The 24,421-nt window shown below is 45.5% G+C and overlaps 1 protein-coding gene across 4 annotated transcripts in view; it reads left to right on the top strand.

Moving 5' to 3' along the window:
• The first annotated feature begins 6,471 nt into the window (after window positions 1-6,471).
• The window catches only part of KATNAL2 (katanin catalytic subunit A1 like 2), a 72,274-nt gene continuing 54,324 nt past the window's right edge, over window positions 6,472-24,421 (top strand). For 3 of the 4 annotated variants that reach the window (XM_084888230.1, XM_084888228.1, XM_084888227.1), the window contains exon 1: window positions 6,472-6,570. In XM_084888230.1, the coding sequence (XP_084744356.1) occupies window positions 6,520-6,570 (51 nt within the window). In that variant the 5' untranslated portion in view covers window positions 6,472-6,519. The remainder of the gene's footprint in view (window positions 6,571-24,421) is intronic. The other variant, XM_084888229.1, reaches the window with a different exon arrangement.

Below are 24,421 nucleotides of genomic sequence, written 5' to 3'. Positions count from 1 at the left end.
CATAACATTTATTTATAGTTTCCGGGTACACCATTCAACTCCAGTTTTCACAATCTGACCATGAGATGGGTCCCCATTTGCTATGGCCCATCTACTTCCCATTGGAAGCACTCAAGTGCTGTCCATTAATTTTATGCTTGCTGGTTGTGCAATTGAGAGCTGTAACCTTAAGGTTTATTCGGAGACAAGGCTATAAGAACACAATGCACCATAGAGAGAACTCTGAGTATTTTTTAGTCACAAGCTCTTTGTTTTATTGATTACTCTCTTCGAATAAATATTAATTCATCAATCTTATCCCTTTTTCTCTACTAACCCACCCCCTCGTTCCAGAGTAAACCCTCTGGAATTCAGTATTCACAACCTCACTTAAATGTCACACTATCTTCAGCAACATGCAAGAATGAGGGGGGAGTTTTCAAAAATGACAAGAAGTGTACTTGCCTAGTTGCAAACCCTGTGACAGTTAACTATAAGTCATCTTTAAATATATATTGTTAAAACTCCCCCTTTTTCTGTTACTAAAAATGTATCTTGTAATTCTTTAAAAACTGTCAACTCTGTCAATGGAAAGAGAAAAAATTTCAATCATATAGACCTTCTGTGTTGATATAAATATCTCTCGGCTCACAATTGTTGATATGGAAGGATGAAGAGCCTTTATGGAAGCTTATGCAAAAGTAAGTGAAATCTGGGTTTTGCCCCTTCTCTGTTACCAGTGTCATTTTCTAATTTACCTGAAATGGTACCAAAATATTTGCCCTGTCTTTCTTACTTCATCTCAACAACAGCCCTCTTGCTGCCCTTCCTACAGCCACACATAGCAGTTCAGAGCCCCTCTGAAAGGAAGGAAAGGTAGACAGCAAGGAAAGTCACCCAGGCCAGGATTGGCATCTTTACTGCTCTACAACTTTAGGAAAGGTATTGGACCGTTCAGGCCTTGTCACCTCATCTGTAAAATGGGAACAGTAAGACACTCTCATAGTGTTGCAAAGGAAAGACTATCTCAGTCAAGTTTCCTTGATTAAGAGATTCTTTGCTTTTTGTATTTCTGAGAGAAGGAATGATCAACAAAACAAACCTGTAAATATTCGTTTTAAAAATGAAGGGAGTGGATTTTACCAGAAGGATAGCTGGTAACTGTCATCGTTAAACCAAGGAACACTGAACAACAAGGTTCAGAAAGGGCAGATAGCAGAGCAGCTTCAAGGACCTCTGCAGCTGTTCCCTTCAATCAAAACTGTCCTGCCATTAGCATGACTCATCTTCAAATGTCCTTAGCCTGCATGTCTCTCAGCACAAATTTTCAAGAAAAAGAATGATTGCTTTCCCCTGGCTAACAGGCTTTTATCAGCTAGCATGCCATCCAGATCCAACCAGTAATGGCTAGAGCACATGTGTCAAACACAAGGCCTGCGGGCCAAATCCAGCCCGCCAGGCCTTGCAATGTGGCCCGCACCGCGCTGTCATCACTGCACTCCGCTGTCAGTTTATGACATTGTCAGTTTATGACTGTTCAGTAAACCATTCGGCCCGCGATTTAGGCTGGATTTTTAGATTTTGGCCCCTTCTCTGATTGAGTTCGACACCCCTAGGCTAGAGAGAGGCTCCCATGACACATAGGTCTGCAGGTCTGACACCCCCCCCCCCAAAAAAAAAAAAGTAAGTGTTTAGAAATGCTTAGACATAACGAGCACTTAGTGTGTCTTAGCTGTTGAGGGAGAAGTTTTCAAAAATGACAAGATAGAGTACTATGTAATTTTCAACCTCCATACATTTTATTACCATTATTTTTACCACTGAAATGTTATTCTTCCCCTTTTTGAATGAAAATGAAATCATTCACTTATTCATTGATCCAGAAAATATTTATTTCATACTTAATATGAGTCAAACAATGTTCTTGGCAATAGGGATATAGTAGAAAACAAAATTTCTGCCTTGATGAAACTTATATTCTAGTGAGGGCTGGGGACTGCAGGAATAGTTACCCATACACCTGAATTAATATAAATTGGGGTAGTAAGAAGTTCTGAAAGGAAAACAAATCAGTTTGAGGAGATAAATAATGATGGTGGGGGAAAAATAAGGGCTAAATTGCACGATAAAACAGGGCCTGTGGACTGTGATAAGATATTTTATTTTTATTTTTAGAGTGGTAAGCCCATTGAAAGGTATTGAGAAGGGGGACAGTGAGATCAGATTTATATTAATAACATATCATTCTGACTGTTTATGAGAATAAACAGATCATCTTTTCTGTCAAAGAACAGTTTAGACAGTCGCCATTTTGGACCGTGGGACTTGGCAGCCGCCATGTTGGACTTGGCAACCCCTGGGGGCTGCCATCTTGAAACAGCAAAGACCAACCCCTCCCTTTGAACTACTAGCCCATTGCAAAAGTCTGTGCATCTGAGTTCCAATCAAGAGCAAAGGACAGATTACCTGCATCAAGGATTATAAACCCAAGCAGACAGTCAGCTCCATGTGCATGTGCTTTCCAGACCATGTGTGTGCACCCTTCTAAATAGAAGTAAATATGTTTACCTTGCTGCCTGGCTTCCGAGTGTTTTGTATTCTACCAGAACCCCTGACTTGCGGGACTCGCCTTCTTTCTTTCTTTCTTTTTTAATGTATTTTATTGATTTTTTACAGAGAGGAAAGGAGAGGGATAGAGAGTTAGAAACATCAATGAGAGAGAATCATTGATCAGCTGCCTCCTGCACACTTCCCACTGGGGATGTGTCCGCAACCCAGGTACATGCCCTTGGCCAGAATCGAACCCGGGACCCATCAGTCCGCAGGCTGACGCTCTATCCACTGAGCCAAACTGGTTTCAGCTTGCCTTATTTCTAACACTGTTACATGGAGAATGGTGGTAGTGGAACAAGATAGAAAGTGAAGAAATGAAACCAGAGACTGCTGTAGGCAGCTAGGATGATGATGGCAGCAGCAGTGAAGTAGTGAAGAATGTATTGTGTGTTTTATTATGAAATCTTTCAATCATACAAATATAGAGATTAATAAATTGGTATATCCAACTTCCAATTCTATCTTAATATTTTGCCATATTTACTTCAGACATTTTAAAGATAAAAAACTTTATAAACGTAATGAAATCCTCCAGAATGGCCCACAGATTACATTTCTTTCTTCTAAAAGGTATCCCTGTCCTAGTTTTGATATTTATTATTCACATGTGTTTTTGCATTTCTACCCCCCCTCTCTCTCACACACACACACACACAATCAATATATGTAATATTTAAAAATATGTGTATGTATCCTATCTAATAAAAGAGTAATATGCAAATTGACTATCACTTCAAGACACAAGATGGCTGCTCCCATGTGGCCAAAGATGGCTGCCCCCATGTGGATACAAGATGGCTACCACAAGATGGCAGCAAAGGAGAGCAGTTGAGGGTGAAATTGGGGAGGGGGAGGCTTGCAGGGGAGAGCAGTTAAGGGTGACTGGGCCAACAGGGAAGGGCAGTTAGGGGCAATCAGGCCTGCAGGGGAGGACATTTAAGGCATCCAGACTGGCAGGGGAGGGCAGTTAGGGATGACCAGGCTAGAAGGGGAGGGCAGTTAGGGGCAATAGGGCCAGCCAGGGAGTAGTTAGGCATTGATTAGGTTGGCAGGGGAGTGGTTAGGGGGTGATCAGGCTGGCAGGCAGAAGTGGTTAGGGGCAATCAGGCAGAGGCAGGTGAATGAATGGTTTGGAGCCAGTAGTCCTGGATTATGAGAGGGATATCTGACCACCCATTTAGGATCAGGCCTAAACAGGTGGTTGGACATCCCTCAAAGGGTCCCAAATTGAAGAAGGTGCAGGCTGGTGCGAGGGACAAACCCCCTCCCCTGTGCATGAATTTTGTGTACCGAGCCTCTAGTATATCTATAAATACCACATTGTTTTATATTTTTTAATAATGTATATAAAGGGTATAAAATTTTTCAACTTCATTTTTTTCATTTAACATTGTTTTGGGGATTTGTCCATGTTCTTATATGTAGTTCTGGCTTAATCCATTTCTGGGTATATACCCCAAAGAATTGAAAGCAAGATCTTGTACACCCATGTTCACAGCAACATTATTCACAATAGATAAAAGGTAGAAGCAACTTATTATGGACTGAGTGGGTCTCCTCAAAAGCCATGTGTTGAAACCCTAATCTCCATTGTGATGTTATTTGGAGGAAGGACCCTTGGGAGGTCATTGGGTTTAGCTGAGGACATGACAGTGGAGGTTCTCTCATGGTATTGAGATGAAGAACCCAGCATTCCCATATCCAACTAGTAAACATACAAGAAGGTGGCCATCTGAAAACCAAGAAGTTTCTCATCAGACACCAAGTCTGCTGACAACTTGATCTTGGACTTCCCAGCCTCCAGAATTGTGAGAAATAAATATTTGTTGTTTAAGTCACCCAGTCTGTTATTTTAGTAGTCCAAACTGATTAAGACATAATCTCAATGACCATTGACAGATAAATGAATAACAAAATATGCTATATATTCCATACAAATGGAATATTACTCAGTCTTGAAAAGGAAGAGAGTTCTGTCACATGCTATACTTTGAAAATGTTATACTAACAGAAATAAACCGGTCTCAAAAAGATCATTACCATATAATTCCATTATATGCAGTACCTAGTCAAATTCATGGCTGCCATGGGTTGGGGGGAGGAAAGAATAGGGACATTTTTTGTGTGTGTGTATATTGTTAATCCTCACCCAATAATATTTTGTATAGATTCATTTTTTAGAGAGCGGAAGGGAGGGGGAGAGACAGAGACAGAGAGAAACATCAATGTGAGAGAGACACATTGATTATTTGCCTCCTACTGGTGCCAAACTGACACCGGAGGACGAGCCTGTAACTGAGGTATGTATGTGTCCTTGACTGGAATCGAACTCAGGACCTTTCAGTCCATAGAGTGATACTCTATCCACTGAGCCAAACCAGCTAGGGCAAGTTTTCTTTTTTAAAATTTTAATCACTGTATAGTATTCATATATATATATATATATATATATATATATATATATATATATAGTTTTTGTTTTTTCATCAAATCTCTTGACACTAGAAAAAATATTGGCTTTAATTGAAATTAATTTTAAAACAGAGTAAGATGATATTGCAAGGGATATACATGCCAAGATGAGGGGTTTGGATGCTCTGGGTCTGGGCTACCACACAGGATTTTGTAGGCAGTAGTGTGATAAGTTCTCTGTTCCAGAAAACTAACTTTAGAGTAACTCAGTGGTCAGGTGATCTCCAAAGATCTCATCTTAGAGTATTTTCCTTAGTCTTAGTTCCTGCCCTATTATCAATATTTCTGATCTAGACTACTTCCACAGCCTCCTTTCTGACCTCCCAGCTCCTGGCAGTCACTCTTTCAAAATCACCTTAATTTCTGAACAATATTTTCACTGGATATAGAATTCTAAGTTGAGAGCTTTTATTTTCTTTCAAACTTTAAAGATGTGTTTCTATAACCATTTGGACTGTTAAGTTGCTTCTGTGTCTTGGCTATTATAAATAATGCTGCTATGAACGTGGGATGCAGAAATCTCTTCAAAATATAATGATTTCACTTCCTTCTGAATAATATTTGAAGGATCTTATGATAGTTCCATTTTTATTTTTTTTGAGAAACTCCCCCAGCGGCTGAACCAATTTACATTCTCTCCAATAGAGCAACAAAGGTTCCCTTTTCTGCACATTCTTGTCAACATTTGCTTTCTCTTGTCTTTTTGGTAATATCCATTCTAAAAAAGTATGGAGTGAAATATCATTGTGGCTTTCATTTGCATTTTCCTGATAATTAGTGATATGGAATACTTTTTCATGTACCTGTTGGCCATTTCTATGTGTATTCTCTGCCCATTTTAAAATCGGATTTAAAAATGAAATATAAAAAATGAAATATTTCTTTTCAGCCTAAATGGACCACATACAAGCAATTGCAAAGTAAAGCAGGAACTTTTAAACCTTGATCTTAATGGGGAAGGAAAGGGGGTCTTAAACATAGGATCACAAAAGACTGAACAACTGCCAAAATCAAGGACAAATTCTGTGGTACATAAACTTGAGTTAACTTGCATTTTAGAGACAGAATTAAGAGACCCAAAACAATTGTGCGCGCAAACACACACACACACACACACAGACACACACACACAGACACACACACACACACACACACACACACACACACACACTCACTCACTCACACCCGCCCCAAGCCCTGTCAACCATCCCCTCTCGATCTCTTGATTGGTCAGGGCCATGCAAACACTCAGAATTAGACATGCTAATTTTAACATTGATTGGCATGATAAAGAATCCGTCTCTGCCCTGTGATTGGCTGACCCGTCTAGGCTCTGGCCAATCCTGTAAGGGGCAGGCGGGGTAAGCGTCAGATTTCTCCGAGCTGTCTTTCTTGGATTTACTTACCCGTTGATCAGCAAGTGGCTCCTTCTCGTCGGGCCTAACACTGTGTCTGATGGAGCTTTCTTTCCAGACCATAAAAGTCACGCATCAGGCACGGGAAGCGGTAAGGAAATCAAATACAAAAAGGAACTGTACCAGGAACTCCTCTCTCCTTGTTGCTGCAGGCCGATGTGTGTCGCTGGTTGCTATGGTGACCGAGTGGCGGGACGGGTGTCGGGGCCTCTAGGTCCTATTGGAAAAGTCCTGAGGGCTGGGCTTGAGGTTATCTCAAGATGCTGATAGGATGGGTCTGGGACCGAGGCGGGTTTGAGAGTGTCAGAGGGTTTGATGAAAAGGAAAGGCAGGGTCGATTGGTGACTGAAAAAACGGGGTGTCAAGGGGGGAGGTATTGCTAGACAATCTGAGCTTTGAGAGGTGAGTGGGTTTGGGGAGTGATCAAAATGAAGACTGTTGAAAGGCATGACACTGTGACTTGAGAATTGGGATTCTGGATTCTGGTTCTGATTTGCCACCACCAGGCCCAGGGACTTTAGGAAGTTCTCTTTCAGGCGTCAGGTCCCCCATTTGAAAGTAAGGAAAGTGGACTGTACTCCTTTTCACACGAAGATTACATAAACTTTGCAATGTGTGTAGTGGTTTCCCATTGTCTGAATCATCTGCTAACCAGCCAGCAAATACTTTTTACAACAAGGAACATGAATTGAGGACATACTCTATGCCAGACACTGGGGAAGTGAAAATAATGCTTGTGGTGTAGGCGGAGGATAAATGACATTGAAGTTAAAAACATACTGCTATCTTGGCCCCACCTCTAGAGATGCTGATTTACTGGTTTGGAATGGAGGCTGTGCATTGATATATTTTTTTTAAAAAAAAAAACTCAGCAGGTTAGCGGGTAATTACAATGTGTAGCCAAAGTTATGAAACACCGCTTAATGTCTCTTACCTTAAAAACAAAAACAAAACCCTAACAATACAAAAATATATAACTTTCTGCTTGACCTCACATTACCTCCCCATCCCTCTACTCCCCCAATAATAACAACCTCTCTTTCTCTCTCACTTCGGGAAAGGGTTTCTGTGGCTGCTTCCTCATTTTTGTATTGTGCTGAAGCCCATTCCAACCTGAGCTTGAACCACCTGCATCAGAACCTTTTAGTTTGGCTTTTAGTAAAGCAGATTCCTGAACCTCACTGAGACTGACTGAATCAGAAACACTCTGGGATGGATGGGGTCTTGAAAATTGCACTGTACACACACAATCCAGGTTTGAAAAATATTTCCTGAAATCATCTCATGACTTCTAATGCCATTTATATGCCAACAATCCCTCAGCCTGACTCTAGACTGGACTTTGTTGATGAGCCCCAAACACCTGTGGTGTCCTAAAAGATGAGATACAGGCAGGACAATGAATGAACCGATTACTTGACAAATCTAGTGAGGTGCCCTGACTGGTTTGGCTCAGTGGGTAGAGCGCCGACCTGAGGACTCAAGGGTCCTGGGCTCGATTCCAGTCAAGGGCATGTACCTTGGTTGTGGGCACATCCCCAATAGGGGGAGTGCAGGAGGCAGCTGATTAAAAAATCTAGTGGGGTATCTCAAGTATCTGCATCTTAATTTATTCTATACCTAAGTTTTAACCTTTCTGTCTAAACGTGTACCTTTTAAAAATATGTGTGTTTATTGATTTCAGAGAGAGGAAGGGAAAGGGAGAGAGAGAGAGAGAGAGAGAGAGAGAGAGAGAGAGAGAGAGAGAGACAGAAACATCAATGATGAAAGACAATCATCAATTGGCTACTTGTCCCTTGTACACCCCCTTCCTACTGGGGATTGAGCCCGAAACTACGAATGTACCCTGACCTGGTGTCAAACTACGATCTCCTGGTTCATGGGTTGACATTCAACCACTGAGCCACACCAGCCAGGCTAAAACTTGTATCTTTCTTTTCCCTTCTTCCTCCATCAGGAAATGTGAAACCACCATCCACCCAACTGCTCAAGCCAGAATTCTGGGAGTCATTCTCAGCTATTTCTTCCTCTTAGTCCCTCCCCTCTGTCCTCTACATAAAGAAGAAATCAGCACATTTTATTGATTCTACTTCTATAATGAGTGTCTTTTGTGGTTGTTGTTGTTAATCCTCACTTGAGGATAGTTTTTCTATGCGTATTAGAGAGGGTGGAAGGGGAGGGAGGAAGGAGGAAAGAGAGAGAAACATTCAATCATGTGGGAGAGACATATCAATTGGTTGCCTCTTGCACACGCCCTGACCAGGGTCAGGGAGCCAGCCTGCAATCGAGGTACATGACCAGAATCCAAACCCGGACTCTTCAGTCTGAGGACCAACGCTCTAACCAAACCAGTTAGAGCTAATCTACTCACTTTTATGGAAAACAAAGCATTTGGTTTTTTTCTTCCTATCTCACTCTTTCCCCTTATTCTACCATCAGCCCATACTTACCTTTTCCCATTTCCCCCAAATCATTCTATCACAATTTGGGCTTAAATAAAGATTCAGTATTTATATTAATCTGAACATATAAATATTATTCAGAGCTGATCCGTATGATACACTATGGTTATTTTTTATTTAACTTTTGGGGCATGATTCAGTCATATTTTAACTAGAGCCTTATTCTTTGGCTTAGTTTTCTATACACAGTTCTGATGCCACTTTCTTCCTACACTTTCTGAAAGAACTGTAAAACTCCTCTCTCTTTAAAAAAAAATATTTTATTGATTTTTTACAGAGAGGAATGGAGAGGGAAAGAGAGCTAAAAACATCGATGAGAGAGATTATCTATCAGCTGCCTCTAGCACACCCCCAACAGGGATGTGCTAGCAACCAAGGTACATGCCCTTGACTGAAATTGAACCTTTCAGTCCAAAGGCTGACGCTCTATCCACTAAGCCAAACCGGTTTTGGCAAAACTCCTTTCTTATGGTGCAGCTCACCAGACATTTCTCAGTTCCACTATTTGTTTCTTATAGACATCCTTTCTGGCCTTGCCCTATGTATCTCTTCTATCTGGCTGTTCCTGAATCATATTTTATAACGGACCTGTGTTCTGGTAGGTAAACAAAACAAAACAGAACAGAACATGGTCCTAGTGTTTTGAGATATCCATCAATGGGAGCGTCAGTACTGTCAATTATCCTGAGGAAGTGCCTCTTTTCTTGGTTTTCATGCTAGTCTCCTCTGGGCCTCCCTGATGGGCTTCTTTCTCTGCCCCTTAAAGTCTTGTCTTTTGTGTGTGTTTTTGGTTTAGAAAATAAATCTATTTATCCATTTGTTGCACAAATATACACTGAGTGTTGATGTTCCAGCCATCTATTTGAGGTCATGGAATCCACCAGAGAATAAGTCAGGCGAAGTTACTGCCTCAGGGAACCTCCATTCTAGGAGGAGAAACATACAGCAGACAAATTAATGTATGCTATCATCGGGAAGTAGTTTGCGTGCTGAAGAAAAATAAAGCGAGGTAAGCCCTAGCCAGTTTGGCCCAGTGGGTAGAGTATTGGCCCGAGGACCAAAGGGTCTTGAGTTTGATTTTGGTCAAGGGCCCTGGCCCGTTTGAATGGGAAAATATCCTCAGGTGAGGATTAACAAAAACAAAACCAAAAATAAATACAGCCCCTTAAAAGAGTAAATGGTGATGTGGTGGGAGTGGGACTGTTTCATACAGGATGGAGAGTGCAGACTTAAAAGTTTCTATAAGTCCTCGTCAGTTTGGCTCAGTGGATAGAGCATCAGCCGCAGACTGGAGGGTCCCAGGTTCAATTCCTGCTTAGGACACATGCCTGGGTTGCAGGCTGATCCCCAGAAGGGGGCGTGCAGGAGGCAGCCAATCAATGATTCTTTCTCATCATGGATGTTTCTATCTCTCTAACCCTCGCCTTTCCTCTCTGAAGTCAATTAAAAATTTTTTTTATAAAAACAAATAAAAATGAAAGTTTGCTTGAGACCTGAAGGAGAAAGGAGCATGAGCTTGAGTCTAGTGCACACTTTTAAGTTTGGAGAGTAGCAACTGAGGCCCCCAGTAAAGTACTTGCTTTGGATATATTATAGTACCAAAGGAGATTCTGCTAGGAACAAGGCAAACATTACCTACAAGACACAAAAAACTGCTAAGAATTAGATCTTTCTTTCAACATTGGGAAAGTAGCCTCGCAAAGACGAGGCCTCGAAAAATTGAGTCAAAACTCACAATTGTTCCTCTCCACGGAAATCTTTAGTAAAAGGCGAAAGATTTATGCGATCTGAAGAGAAACCAGAGTATGCCACCTACCCTCCGCCCGCATGCCTCAGACCACGCTCACCCCCAGCTCAGTTATGGTGGCCGATTGGCCACGAGCCCGCGCTCCGCCGGGCGCTCGGAGAGCCCCTGCCTTTGTAGCAGACAGTGTTCCTAGCGGCGGCGGGAGATTCCCGCGGGTCTGGAGCACCCGCGTGGGACCTGAGTTCGTGTTGTACGATGGGTATGCAAATCACAGACCGCTCGGGGCTGGGCCGCGACACCAGCTGCTTCCGCGGGGCGGCGCTGTGGGCCCCGGGGCAACCGCTCCTGCTCTCTTCACTGCGGGCCCACCAGCAAACCCGCGCCCGGTTAGCACGGAGAGAAAGGGCGTTTCCCGCCGGTGCGGGGTACCTGGTCCCTTACGGGGCTGGGATTAAGTAAGTCCCAATCGTTGGGGTTCAGCCCTATCATTCCATACTCGCAGGGACCCCACCGTCCTAGGGACACAAGCGGAGACTGTCCCGCACAGACACTCAGGGCAGCAGGACCCCGGAGGAAGGGCATCACCGCCGCCCTCCCTCCCGGGGAGGTGGCAGCCAGTGCCTCTGAAGGAGAGTTTGGTCGAGGGGAGGTGGGACGGTGCTTTAGCAGAAGGAACGGCGTGCCAATCTCGCTCTTTAGGACCTGCATTTGCCTTTCTTGGTTAGCCTGCCTCCCAAACTCGATGAAGTGCCCATCCTTTATGGCAGGAATAGAGATCACCATCCCCGGAAAGTATAAAGGAATTGTTCCTGGTGGGGTTCCGTCCCTCCATCCAAGTAGGCTCTGGGAAAGTTTCTTTTCTGACTAGTACACGTATCTTGCTTATGTAGCTTTCTCAGTCTTTAATGTGCACACTAAACCCCGGCGTGTTTTGGAAATTCATGTTCTGATCCCGTAGTTCTGGGATGGGGCGTCTCTCATAAGCTCCCTTGTCATACTGATGTTACCTCTGATCTTTGGGTGCCAAGATCTGGGAATGGAAAAAATGTTCTCCTATTCCACCTTAAATTTAATGTTTAATTAAAATAAGACTATCTTGCCGAAACCGGTTTGGTTCAGTGGATAGAACATTGGCCTACGGACTGAAAGGTCCCGGGTTCCACTCTGGTCAAGGGCATGAACCTTGGTTGCGGGCACATCCCCAGTGGGGGGTGTGCAAGTGGCAGCTGATCCATGATTCCCAGTGGGGGCTGTGCAAGAGGCCGCTGATGGATGATTCTCTCTCATCGATGTTTCTAACTCTCTCTTCCTCTCTGTAAAAGAATCAATAAAATATATTTAAAAAATAATAAAGTAAGACTATCTTAAATTCTAAACACCTCTGCCACTTTATTTCTTTCCAACTTGCATGTAAGATCCTCTAGAATGTGTTAAGGGCAAAGAAGCTCTGCGAACAATTGCTTCGGTATTTTTAATTTGACCTCACAACTAAAACAACAAACAAACAAACAGTAATTGATATGAGTGCATAAGAAAAGCCATAATTGAACCACGCATTCATGTGTACTAAAATAATCCTGAAACAATGCTACTTTCATTTCTTTCTTTTTTAAAAATATATTTTATTGATTTTTCACAGAGAGGAAGGAAGAGGGATAGAGATCTAGAAACGTCAATGAGAGAGAAATATCGACCAGTTGCCTCCTGCACACCCATTACCGGGGATGTGCCTGCAACCAATGTATTGTACATGCCCCCGACCAGAATCCAACCTGGGACCCCTCAGTCCGCAGACCGATGCTCTATCCACTGAGCCAAACTGGTTTCGGCGTTACTTTCATTTCTTCTCATGTGCCATTGTGTGTATCTTTCAAAAGTTGTGACTACTTTTATATTTAAAAATGTCTATTATAAGCATTAGCTAATTAATTAAGTGGTTGACTAGGTTTTTAAATGAGGGTTGTTAAATGTCTTAGCTTTTATTAATTGCATGGTCCCCTAAAAAACAACAACAGAGTAATTGAAAAGTTAATTACATCAATGTTTTTCTTCAAAGAACTAAGGCTTATTAAACTTTAAATGTTCAAACATTTAAGCATCTATTGAAATACCAATAGCTATAAACAATGTGCAGCTCCAAATACTAATTAAACAAACTCTAAATCACCATAAAGCTAAGCTGAATTTTAAGTAACTCTTGTTTTAAGTGCTCTGCTCTTACAAAAGAAAGATTAACCCCTTCAGTACTGGCCATGTGCAGTCTTGGGGGCCTCCTTTAAAACGCTGTGGCTGCTGTTGAGCCACATTCTTCCTGTATCTGGGCCAAGGAAGGCAGACTGATCAGACAACCTGGGACACTGCTAATGTCACATTGCTACTCTTGCAGTCTTGATCCGTTTTATTTCCTTCCTTTTTTTTTTTTTTTAAACTATTAACTGAAAACATGAGAATATGTACATATGAATTTGTATATTTGGTGTTTTGGGTTAAAAACATCTCTCTTTTGCCCAGTTGGTGTGGCTCAGTGTTTGAGCGTCGAGCTATGAACCAGAAAGTCACAGTTCAGTTCCCCAGATAGGGCACATGCCTGGGTTTTGGTCTCCATCCCCAGTAGTGGCAGCCTGCAGCAGGCAGCTAATCAATGATTCTCTCTCATCATTGATGTTTCTATCACTCCCTCCCTCTCCCTTCCTCTCTGAAGTCAATAAAAAGATACATTTATATTTAAAAACATTCTTTCCTTTTGTAAAAATGGCATCAGGCTCTATATCTAAATTTTTAAAAAAAGGTATAGTATATCTCACTACCAAGATAAATCTTCAAAACTTTAAAAAAATCTGAGATAGCCTTCTGCTGTCAAATGTGATAGAGTGGCTGGTACTTGACTAGAGTCCTTGCTCTATGCAGACATGGGACATGTGACCAAAGGAAAAAATTCTGCAGTTACCGAGTTCCAGCACATGAGGGCGGTCTTAGCAGAGCACAGGACTCTATACACTAAATACAATGGTCCTGGGCTCCCATGACTTTTAGAGAGAACGGGAAATAGATGGAAAAACAGACAGAAGTACCACTTGTCCTACCGCAGGTGTCCCAACGAGGGAGAGGGTAGGAGCCTGCAAACAAGATAGTGAGTGACCTTGACTATAACAGAACCTGGCACCTTTCCACTAAGCCAAACTGGCTGTGGCTTTAGCATCATTTTCTCTTTACTTTTTTTATTTTTATTTTTAATTTTTTTTTCATATTTTATTATTTATTTATATATTTATTTTTTATTAAGGTATTATATATGTATATTCTTTTTTATATATTTTATTGATTTTTCACAGAGAGGAAGAGAGAGGGATAGAGAGTTAGAAACACTGATGAGAGAGAATCATCAATCAACTGCCTCTTGCACACTCCCTACTGGGGATGTGCCCGCAATCAAGGTACATGCCCTTGACCAGAATCGAAGCCAGGACCCTTCAGTACGCAGGCCGACGCTCTATCCACTGAGTCAAACCGGTCCCCGCAATATGTGTATATTCATATCTCTTTAAAAAATGGAATTACACAGCCTACATTGTACGAAAAATAAAAATACCATATATTTGTGGGCCCATTTCTGAATTCTCTATTCTGTTCCATGGATACATTTGTGACGGAGGCGCCCATCAATTCCTGTGAAGTGATTGGCTGAATGAGACACTCCAGTGTTCATTGAGTTTTTGCAGAGAGAAAGATAGTGAGGAACATTGATGAGAGAGAAACATGAATGAGCCGCTCTCTCACCTCCGCCCCTCACCCTCCACCGGGGATGAGGAGGCAAGCAAAGTCAATGCCCTTAACGAGGATCGAACCTGGGATCCCTGAGTCGGCAGGCAGACGCTCTATCCACTAGGCCAAAACTGTTAACGGCCACTCTCTGTGGCTCAGGGCACTTCACCTTCACCCTAAGGAAGCAGTTTCATTGGTTTTGTGATTTCTGCACCCCCCCTCCTCCCCCCGTACTCCGGCCTCTCTCCCTCCCACCCCAGACGCCTTCCCATTCTCCACACTGACTCCATGACTTTGACTAGAGAAGAACTTATGAGAGGACAGCTTGATTCCCAGGAATGAACCTGTCCTGACCCCTTGGGCAAATCAGGGAGGCTCCAAGCTTGCTCCGCCTTGATAGGTTTCTGAGTGAAGTGATTTGGTCCCTGGGACCATTCTATAGGCTTTTGGAGTTTTGCCCTCAGATTTCCCGTTGTCCGAACGTTATTCACCTAGCAGTCTGTATTTCCCCTGTCATTCTGGGTTTGAAAGACCCCCCTTCCCTACTGCCGCCCCCTCAAGTGTCAGGCTCCAGGACAGGGGAGAATTCCTGAGCATTATCATTGCTTTCAGTATTCTCAGAAGTCCCCATCGGCCGTTTGAACACTGCATGATTACTCAGAGTCATCACTCCATTTTGAGGGAAAAAATCTGTAACAAACACAAAGAGTAAAATAACCGCTCTGCATTCCCACAACTCGGGACCGCAGAGGTGTTAACCGGGGGCGGACCTTGGTGTTTCTCCACGCATCCTTCTACATCTTTTCCGCCTGTATAGTAGATACACACCAATGCACACACCCTGTTTTTCATGCAAATGGAGTCAAGTCAGAAATATCGTTCTTCCAATACTTTGAATCCTCACCCAAGGACATTGTTTTCATTTACTTTTGTCTTTCCTGTATTTTAATTTTTCATAATATATTTTCATTGATTTTAGGGTGGAAGGGAGTGGGAGAGAGAGATAAGAATCCTTCATTGATTGGCTGCCTCCTGCAGGCCCCACTCTGGGGACCAAGCCCAGGATCCGGGCGTGTGCCCGACTCAAAATAAACCCGGGACCTTTCCGGACCCAGGCTAACGCTCTACCCATGGAATACAACTGTCCAGGGCTCCCTTGACTTTTTAGAGAGGGCGGGAAAGAGATGGAAAGACAGAGAGAGGTACCGCTTGGCCTCCCGCAGGTATCCCGACGAGGGAGAGGGTAGGCGCCTACAAACAAGACAGTGAGTGACCTTGACCATAACCGAACTTGGCACCTTTCCACTAAGCCAAACTGGCTGTGGCTTTAGCATCTTTTTCTCTTTCCTTTTTATTTTTATTTTTATTTTATTTTTATTTCATTTATTTATTTATTCATTTATTTATTTAGGTATTATATGTGTACATCCATTTCTCTTTAAAAAAATGGAATTACACAGCCTACATTGTATGAAAAATAAAAATACCATATATTTGTGGGCCCATTTCTGAACTCTCTATTCTGTTCCATGGATACATTTGTCTGTCTACATGCCAACGTCAAACTACCTTAATGACTGTGGCTTTAGGTTAAGCCTTGAAAATTGACAGTGTAACTCCTCTGATTTAGCTCTTTTTCACAGCTATCTTGGTTACTGTCCTTTTTCACATAAAATTTGTAATGAGATGTTCAGTTTATTGAAAAAGACCTGTTGAGCTTTTAATGCGATCCCATGGAATCCTTAGGTCAATATGTAGGAGGATGAACATCTTAACAATAGTGATTTCCCCAATAGTCAATGTGGGATCTTCTGTAATTTCTCTTTGCTAGATTTCTGTCGTTTTCAACAGAGCGGCAGTATTAGCCTGCTAGGGCTGCCTAACAAAAGAGCCGACAGAGTTGCTTAAACAACAGAAATGGATTTTCTCACAGTTCTGGAAGCTAGAGGTCCAAGCCCCAGGTGTCAGCGGGTTTGGTTTCTGCCATGGCTCCTCTCCTTGGCTTGCAAACGGCCGCATTCTTGTTGTGTTGTGCATCCTAGGGTCTGTCCTGTACGGAAGACCATCCCTGGTATCTCTGCCTGTGTCCAAAGGTCCTGTTCTTATAAGGACCACCAGACCTATTGGCTAAGGGCCCAACCTAACCGGGTCATTTCAGGGAAATGGGCTCCTGAAAGTCCTACCACCAAATACAGTCCCATTCTAAAGTATTCGGGGTTAGGGCTTCCACCTTGGGGAAGGGGACACAATTCAGACCACCCAAAAGTCTTAGGCCAGTTTTGTGAAACTTGTTCCAAATATATGCTATCGCAAGGGTATTAGTTAAAATAGTTCTTTTAAAGTCTGTGTCTGAGAGTTCCAATATCTGATGTTTAATGCTTATGATTACCGTGGTGCCTCACTATGTCGTTCCTGTTTTTGACTGTGCGGGGCAGTGCACTCGATCACTTGTTTTTATTTTTATTTTTTATTTAAAAAAATATATTTTATTGATTCTTTACAGAGAGAAAGGGAGAGAGATAGAGGGCTAGAAACGTCGATGAGAGAGAAACATCCATCACCTGCCTCTAGCACACCCCGGACCTGGGATGTGCCAGCAACTAAGGTACATGCCCTTGACGGGAATCGAACCCGGGACCTCTCAGTCCGCAGCCCTACGCTCTACCGCTGAGCCAAACCGGTGTTGGTCTGATCATTTGTTTTTAGAACTGATTGGAGGTGAAGGGTGAAACTCCCTTCCTGGAGAGGGGATTGAGGTGTGTTTCTGCCCTTTGTGTGCAGGGGGCTGCATCTCAATCCAACTTCAGAAAGAGATTCCCCCAACCCCGCTATATTCCTGAGCAACACAGAGAATGGGAAACTGAGGGAGGCCAGCTTCTCTTCTGTGTTTATTCCTAGGACCGAGATCTTCACAGATTTAACCTATGGTCTCCTACAGGATTCCCTTCCTTGCTGGGTCCTGGGCTCCAATATTTGAACCCGTACCTCCTTGAGGTTTGATTTTTCTTTATTTCATTTTATGCTAATCCTCACTAGCAGATATTTCCTCCCCCGAATGATTTTTAGAAAGGGTGGAAGAAAGGAAGGGAGGGTGGGTGCAGCACAAGAGAGAAAAGGGAGAGAGAGATATTGGTTATAGTTGTGATAGCCTTCCTTCCCCATTTGCCCTGTCCCTACTGAGCTCAAGATTGAACGTGTAAGGAAGGTACATGCCTTTGATGGGAATCAGAACCATGACCCTTAGATGTGTGGGCTTATTCTCCAAACACTGAGCACACTGGCCAGGGTGAGGTTGTCATATGCACCGTACTCAGCATCTTTGCCCCTGTGAAGCAGGCAAATGTCCCTGAGGAAAAGTGGCTTCAAATGGCATAATGAAGTATGAGCAGTATTAAACACACACGCACGAAAGTACTCGTGCACGCGCATGAGCGCGCCCGCGCACTCGCGCGCGCGCACACACACACACACACGCTACGCACCAACCACACACACACACACACACACACACACACACACACACACGGTTATATCTGGAGGATAAAAATCCTATCATTGAAATTGCTTCATCAAAGAGCGTGTATTTGTGTATATTTGATGGATGTATGCCCACACTTGAACCAGCATAGCTATCCATTTCTTGTTCCAGAGCCTTCTGGATGCCAGTGTAGAAACGCATATGCACACATACTGTTGGGGCGGGAGGTTGGGGGCTGTGGGCCACGGACTCACAGGCACAACACCTAGAAACTCCAGGAGGCTGTTGTCTTAATAAATATCATTTATTGAGTTGAGCAGTCTATATTTCCCTCCTCCCTCACACAGGGTTTGAAAGCTCTACGGAATCTCTGAGTTGATCAGATCTAAGAATTCCTGACAGGAATGCTCCACCTTTATTCTTAGTAGTATGCAATGCAGTTCACATGAAGCACAATTAGTTACAGACCCAGGTATCCAATGTAAGCAAATGCTAGGTAACAAACACAGTAAATGCAAGAAGTCCACCACATTGCCAGCACGCAGAGACACTGAAGCTGAACCTTGTCCTCTATGGGTCCAGATCCTTCTCTCTGTGTGTGTGTGTGTGTGTGTGTGTGTGTGTGGCAGAAGCACTCTCCCGACTGGGCCGGCAGGAAGGTGCACAGGTGCAACACAGGAGAACTCTAGGAGTCAGGTCCCAAAGTGTCTGGGAATGCCAAGAAGCTAGTCTCCTGTGGAAGGACCGCTCCCTCCCTGTGCTGGCCGGCCTCCTTCCACAGCCCATGTGCGTGCAGTGGGGGGCAAGGCCTGGGTTCACCGTCGTCGTCGGTAGCACCAGTTCTTGTAATCTCTGATGGACTTGGCCATCAGCGGTGCAGTCTTCTTCTTGTGGCCGCTGAGCACCTGCTTGCCAGGGATGGGGCGAACTCGGTGGGCTCTGGCGGGCTCTGAGGGCGCATCGTGGCTGCGTGTTGTGGGGGATGGGGCGGGCAGGACGTTTTCCTGGACAGCTGCTGCTTGTCCTGTTTCCAAAATAACCACGATTGCGGGCGAGTCCTCCGGCCGGTTGGCCGTGATGTTCGGGACCTGCTCTGCCACGTCCTGCCCTTGGGGCTCCCGCGGTGACTCCAAAAGAGCCACGATTGCGGGCGAGTCCTCGGGCCGGTTGGCCGTGATGTTCGGGACCTGCTCTGCCATGTCCTGCCCTTGGGGCTCCCGCGGTGACTCCAAAAGAGCCACGATTGCGGGCGAGTCCTCGGGCCGGTTGGCCGTGATGTTCGGGACCTGCTCTGCCACGTCCTTCCCTTGGGGCTCCCGCGGTGACTCGGTTTCTTCCCGCGTGTCTTTCCCCAAGGCGCGCTGACAAGGCTCCTTCCCTAAGGGATCTGCGTGTGAGGCTAGCGCTCCACGGTGTTCCTCCAGGCGAGGTAGCTGCTCGGGGGCATCCCTCTGCAAAACGGGTTTCGGAAGAGAACACGGGACTCCTCTGGCTTTACAGAGCAGGTAGACGCACTCCTGGTGCAGCTGGACGCACTCCTGGAACATGGTGAACAACTTTCTGCGCCTGGCCCTCTTGGAGCCAGACAACAGGCGCTTCTTGGAGCTCAGGCTGATTCCCATGAGCCCAGCTCCCTCGTGGTGGCGAGGTGAAGGCAGGGCCCTTGGCCTCGGTTGGAAGGAGGACGTCAATGGAAAGGCAGCAAGTGGGGGGTCGGTGGGCTGGCACGGCCCGAGGTGGGGCAAGGCAGGACACGCGGCAGGGGCAGGGGCGCCGGCTGCTGCGGGTGGGGTTGGCTTCTGGGACTCGCGTGCCTCTGCCTCGGCGCCTGTGGAGTCCTTTTTGCCAAGACTGTTTGCTTGCAGCGCGGTGGCTGGGCTCTTCCCGCTCCTCCTCTTCTTCTTGCTGGCGGGAGGCTGGTCATAGGCGAGGTAGGCCTCGAAGGACACGGTGGGCGGGTCTAAGTCCTGGTCTTCCTCCGCGGGAGCCTCCGCAGTCGCCTCCTCCTCCAGCTCAGGTGGGGGCCCCGCTGGCTTCCTTCCCAAGCGAGGACTTTGGCCTTTCCCTTCTGGAGTCTTGGGCTTGCTCCTCGCCTTGGGCGGCAGCTCCCCGGGCCCCTCTGTTGGGTCGAAGCCGTGTAGACGCTGGCCTTGCCGGTGGGATTGGGTCTTGTCCGAGTGTGTGCGCTTTCGCTTCTTCTTGGGCTTGTGTGCAGGCTTCTCCGATGGAGGCTGAGCCTTGTGGAAGCTGCGGCGCTCTCTTCCCTTGCCCTCGTTGACGCCAGGAGAGGACCGCTTGGGCCCCAGCGGGGGATTGTCCTGGGGATTGTCAGGCGGGTGCTCCCCTCTCTGACTCACAGCCCCTGTCCCCTGGGGTGCGGGGTCCGGGTGATGGGCTCCAGACATCCCAGGGGCACCAGAAGGCGCTGGGTAGCCGGTCCTTCTCTCTTCGGTCCACTCACGAAAGTGGGGCCCTTGGATGGGTCTGTGGATCGGCGAGGGCGCTCTGTGCTTCCTCCCTGGGCGCTCGGAGATGTGGGATGGGCTGTGGGATGCACGGGGGTCTCCCTCCATATGCTCCCCTAGTTGACGAAGCACAGGGGTAGGGGCGGGGGTGTGAAGGTTGGGGTTTGGAGGATGGGGGGGTCCGCAATGCCGCTCCTTCCCGCCGAGTTCCTCCCAGAGCTTTCTTACGCAAGAACCGGCTTCTCGCACCGAGTCCTGGCCAAGGCTGCTGATGGGCACGCGCTGGAAGTCGCGACTGTGTCTCTGCTCAGTCTCCAGCAGAATGATCCCGCCAAGGCCTAGCGGTTCCATCTTATAGGTCTTGTGTGGTGGGAGGGGCCAGGCGAACCCAGGTCCGGGGGCGGAGTTTGGCCCCGCCCAGGGGTAAAGCAGGTGCCAATGACACCTCGAGGTCTTCCATGATTGGTGGGAAGCGAGCCGTGAAACGGGTTGCATTAATCCCATGTCCTGGAGGAGGAAACTGAGGCGTATGGAGGCGAACTTAATTTGCATACCCGGGTTCCAGGAACAGGACGAGGGCAAGCTGGAGTGGAAGAAGTTTGGGTCCAGTGTGAGCCTCCCCTTGTGAACAGGGTGAAGAGTGGGAGCTTAGGGAGAGAAAGCTATGTGTGTGCACTGCAAGAGCTTAGCCCCCCCCCAGGGGGGGGAGGGGCGGGGGAGAGCAGGAACAGTCCCTAGTGTGTTGGGTTTCTTTCACAGCGGTGGTGACGGAGGCGCCCATCAATTCCTGCAAAGTGATTGGCTGAATGACCTAGGCACTCCAGTGTTCATTGAGTTTTTGCAGAGAGAAAGATAGTGAGGAACATCGACGAGAGAGAAACATGAATGAGCTGCTCTCTCACCTTCGTGTCCCCCCGCCCCCGGGATGTGGAGGCAAGCAAAATCCAGGCCCTTGACGGGGATTGAACCTGGGATCCCTGAGTCCGCAGGCAGACGCTCTATCCACTAGGCCAAAACTGCTAACGGCCACTCTCTGTGGCTCAGGGCACTTAACCTTCACCCTAGAAGGAAGCAGTTTCATTCATTTTGTGATTTCTGCCCCCCCACCCCCGCCATTCTCCACCCCCCCCAACCCCCCACCCCCCGGACTCAGGCCTCTCCCACTCCAACCCCAAGACGCCTTCCCAGTCTCCACACTGACTCCACGTCTTGGACTAGAGAAGAACTTATGAGAGGACAGCTTGATGCCCAGGAATGAACCTGTCCTGACCCCTTGGGCAAATCAGGGAGGTTCCCAGCTTTCTCCGCCTTGATTGGTTTCTAAGTGAAGTGATTTGGTCCCTGGGACCATTCTATAGGCTTTTGGAGTTTTGCCCTCAGATTTCCCGTTGTCGGAACGTTATTCACCTAGCAGTTTGTATTTCCCCTGTCATTCTGTGTTTGAAAGACCCCCTTCCCTACCGCCGCCCCCTCAAGTGTCAGGCTCCAGGACATGGGAGAATTCCTGAGCATTATCATTGCTTTCAGTATTCTCAAAAGTCCCCATGGGACGTTTGAAGACTGCATGATTACTCACAGTCATCACTCCATTTTGAGGGGAAAAATCTGTAACAAACACAAAGAGTAAAACAACCGGGCTCCATTTCCACAACTTGTGACCGCGGAAGTGTTAACCGGGGGAGGACCTTGGTGTTTCTCCAAGCATCCTTCTTCATCTTTTCCGCCTGTGTAGTAGATACACACCAATGCACACACCCTGTTTTTCATGCAAATGGAGTCAAGTCAGAAATATCGTTCTTCCATTACTTTGAATCCTCACCCAAGGACATTGTTTTCATTCACTTTTGTCTTTCCTGTATTTTAATATTTCATAATATATTTTCATTGATTTTAAGGTGGAAGGGAGTGGGAGAGAGAGAGATAAGAATCCTTCATTGATTGGCTGCCTCCTGCAGGCCCCACTCTGGGGACCAAGCCCAGGATCCTTTCTTCCACCCTTGACTCAAAACGAAACCAGGACCCTTTGGGACCCAGGCCAACGCTCTACCCATGGAATACAATGGTCCAGGGCTCCCTTGACTTTTAGAGAGAGCGGGAAAGAGATGGAAAGACAGAGAGAGGTACCGCTTGGCCTCCCGCAGGTATCCCAACGAGGGAGAGGGTAGGCGCCTACAAACAAGATAGTGAGTGACCTTGACCATAACCAAACCTGGCACCTTTCCACTAAGCCAAACTGGCTGTGGCTTTAGCATCTTTTTTTCTTTCCTCTTTATTTTTATTTTATTTTTTTCATATTTTATTTTTATTTATTTATTTATTTATTTATTTAGGTATTATATGTGTACATTCTTTTCTCTTTTAAAAAATGGAATTACACAGCCTACATTGTACAAACAATAAAAATACCATATATTTGTGGGCCCATTTCTGAATTCTCTATTCTGTTCCATGGATACATTTGTCTGTCTACATGCCAACATCAGACTACCTTAATGACTGTGGCTTTAGGTTAAGCCTTGAAAATTGACAGTGTAACTCCTCTGATTTAGCTCTTTTTCACAGCTATCTTGGTTACTGTCCTTTTCACATAAAATTTGTAATGAGATGTTCAGTTTATTGAAAAAGACCTGTTGAGCTTTTAATGCGATCCCATGGAATCCTTAGGTCAATATGTAGGAGGATGAACATCTTAACAATAGTGATTTCCCCAATCATCTATGTGGGATCTTCTGTAATTTCTCTTTGCCAGATTTCTGTCGTTTTCAACAGAGCGGCAGTATTAGCCTGCTAGGGCTGCCTAACAAAAGAGCTGACAGAGTTGCTTAAACAACAGAAATGGATTTTCTCACAGTTCTGGAAGCTAGAGGTCCAAGCTCCAAGTGTCAGCGGGTTTGGTTCCTGCCAAGGCTCCTCTCCTTGGCTTGCAAACGGCTGCCTTTTTGTTGTGTTGTGCATCCTAGGGTCTGTCCTGTACGGAAGACCATCCCTGGTATCTCTACCTGTGTCCGAAGGTCCTGTTCTTATAAGGACCACCAGACCTATTGGCTAAGGGCCCGACCTCACCGGGTCATTTCAGGGAAATGGGCTCCTGAAAGTCCTACCTCCAAATACAGTCCCATTCTCAAGTCTTCGGGGTTAGGGCTTCCACGTATATGTTGGGGAAGGGACACAATTCAGACCACCCAAAAGTCTTAGGCCAGTTTTGTGAAACTTGTTCCAAATATATGCTATCGCAAGGGTATTAGTTAAAATAGTTCTTTTAAAGTCTGTGTCTGAGAGTTCCAATATCTGATGTTTAATGCTTATGATTACCGTGGTGCCTCACTATGTCGTTCCTGTTTTTGACTGTGTGGGCAGTGCACTTGATCATTCATTTTTAGAACTGATTGGAGTTGAAAGGTGAAGCTTCCTTCCTGTATAGGGGATCTAGGTGTGTTTCTGCCTTGTGCCTGAGTGGATTGAGGTGTGTTTCTGCCCTGTGCCTACAGGGGGCTGCATCTCAATCCAACTTCAGAAACAGATCCCCCCTCCCCCCACCCCCCTCCAACCTCCTGTGCCACACAGAGAATGGGAAACTGAGGCAGGCCAGCTTCTCTTCTGTGTTTATTCCTAGAACCGAGATCTTCACAGATTTACCCTATGGTCCACTACAGGATTCCCTTCCTTTCTGGGTCCTGGGTTCCAATATTTGTACCTATACTTCCTTGACGTTTGATTTTTATTTATGTCTTTTTATGTTAATCCTCACCCATGTATATATTTTTCCTATTGGTTAATAGATATTATCTTGGGAATCTATGTTTGGCGTCCTCCTGCAGGGGACATGTGGGACCATGCCCTAAATCTGGGCATATGTCCTTGTCAGGAAATAAAATTGTGACTCTTTGTTATCCAGTCTAACACTCCATCCACTCAATAAAATGGGGGAGGGCTACATTAATTATTTGAGAGAGTGAGAACGAGAGGGAAAGACAGAGAGAAATAGTGATTTGCCTCCTGCTGGAGTCCCTACCAGGATAGTGGAGGGT

Source organism: Pipistrellus hanaki (genome assembly GCF_964339955.1).
Source record: "Pipistrellus hanaki genome assembly, chromosome: 6".
NCBI lineage: Eukaryota > Metazoa > Chordata > Mammalia > Chiroptera > Vespertilionidae > Pipistrellus > Pipistrellus hanaki.
The sequence above is the reverse complement of the archived record's forward strand: the minus strand, read 5'-3'. Positions and strand labels throughout refer to the sequence as shown.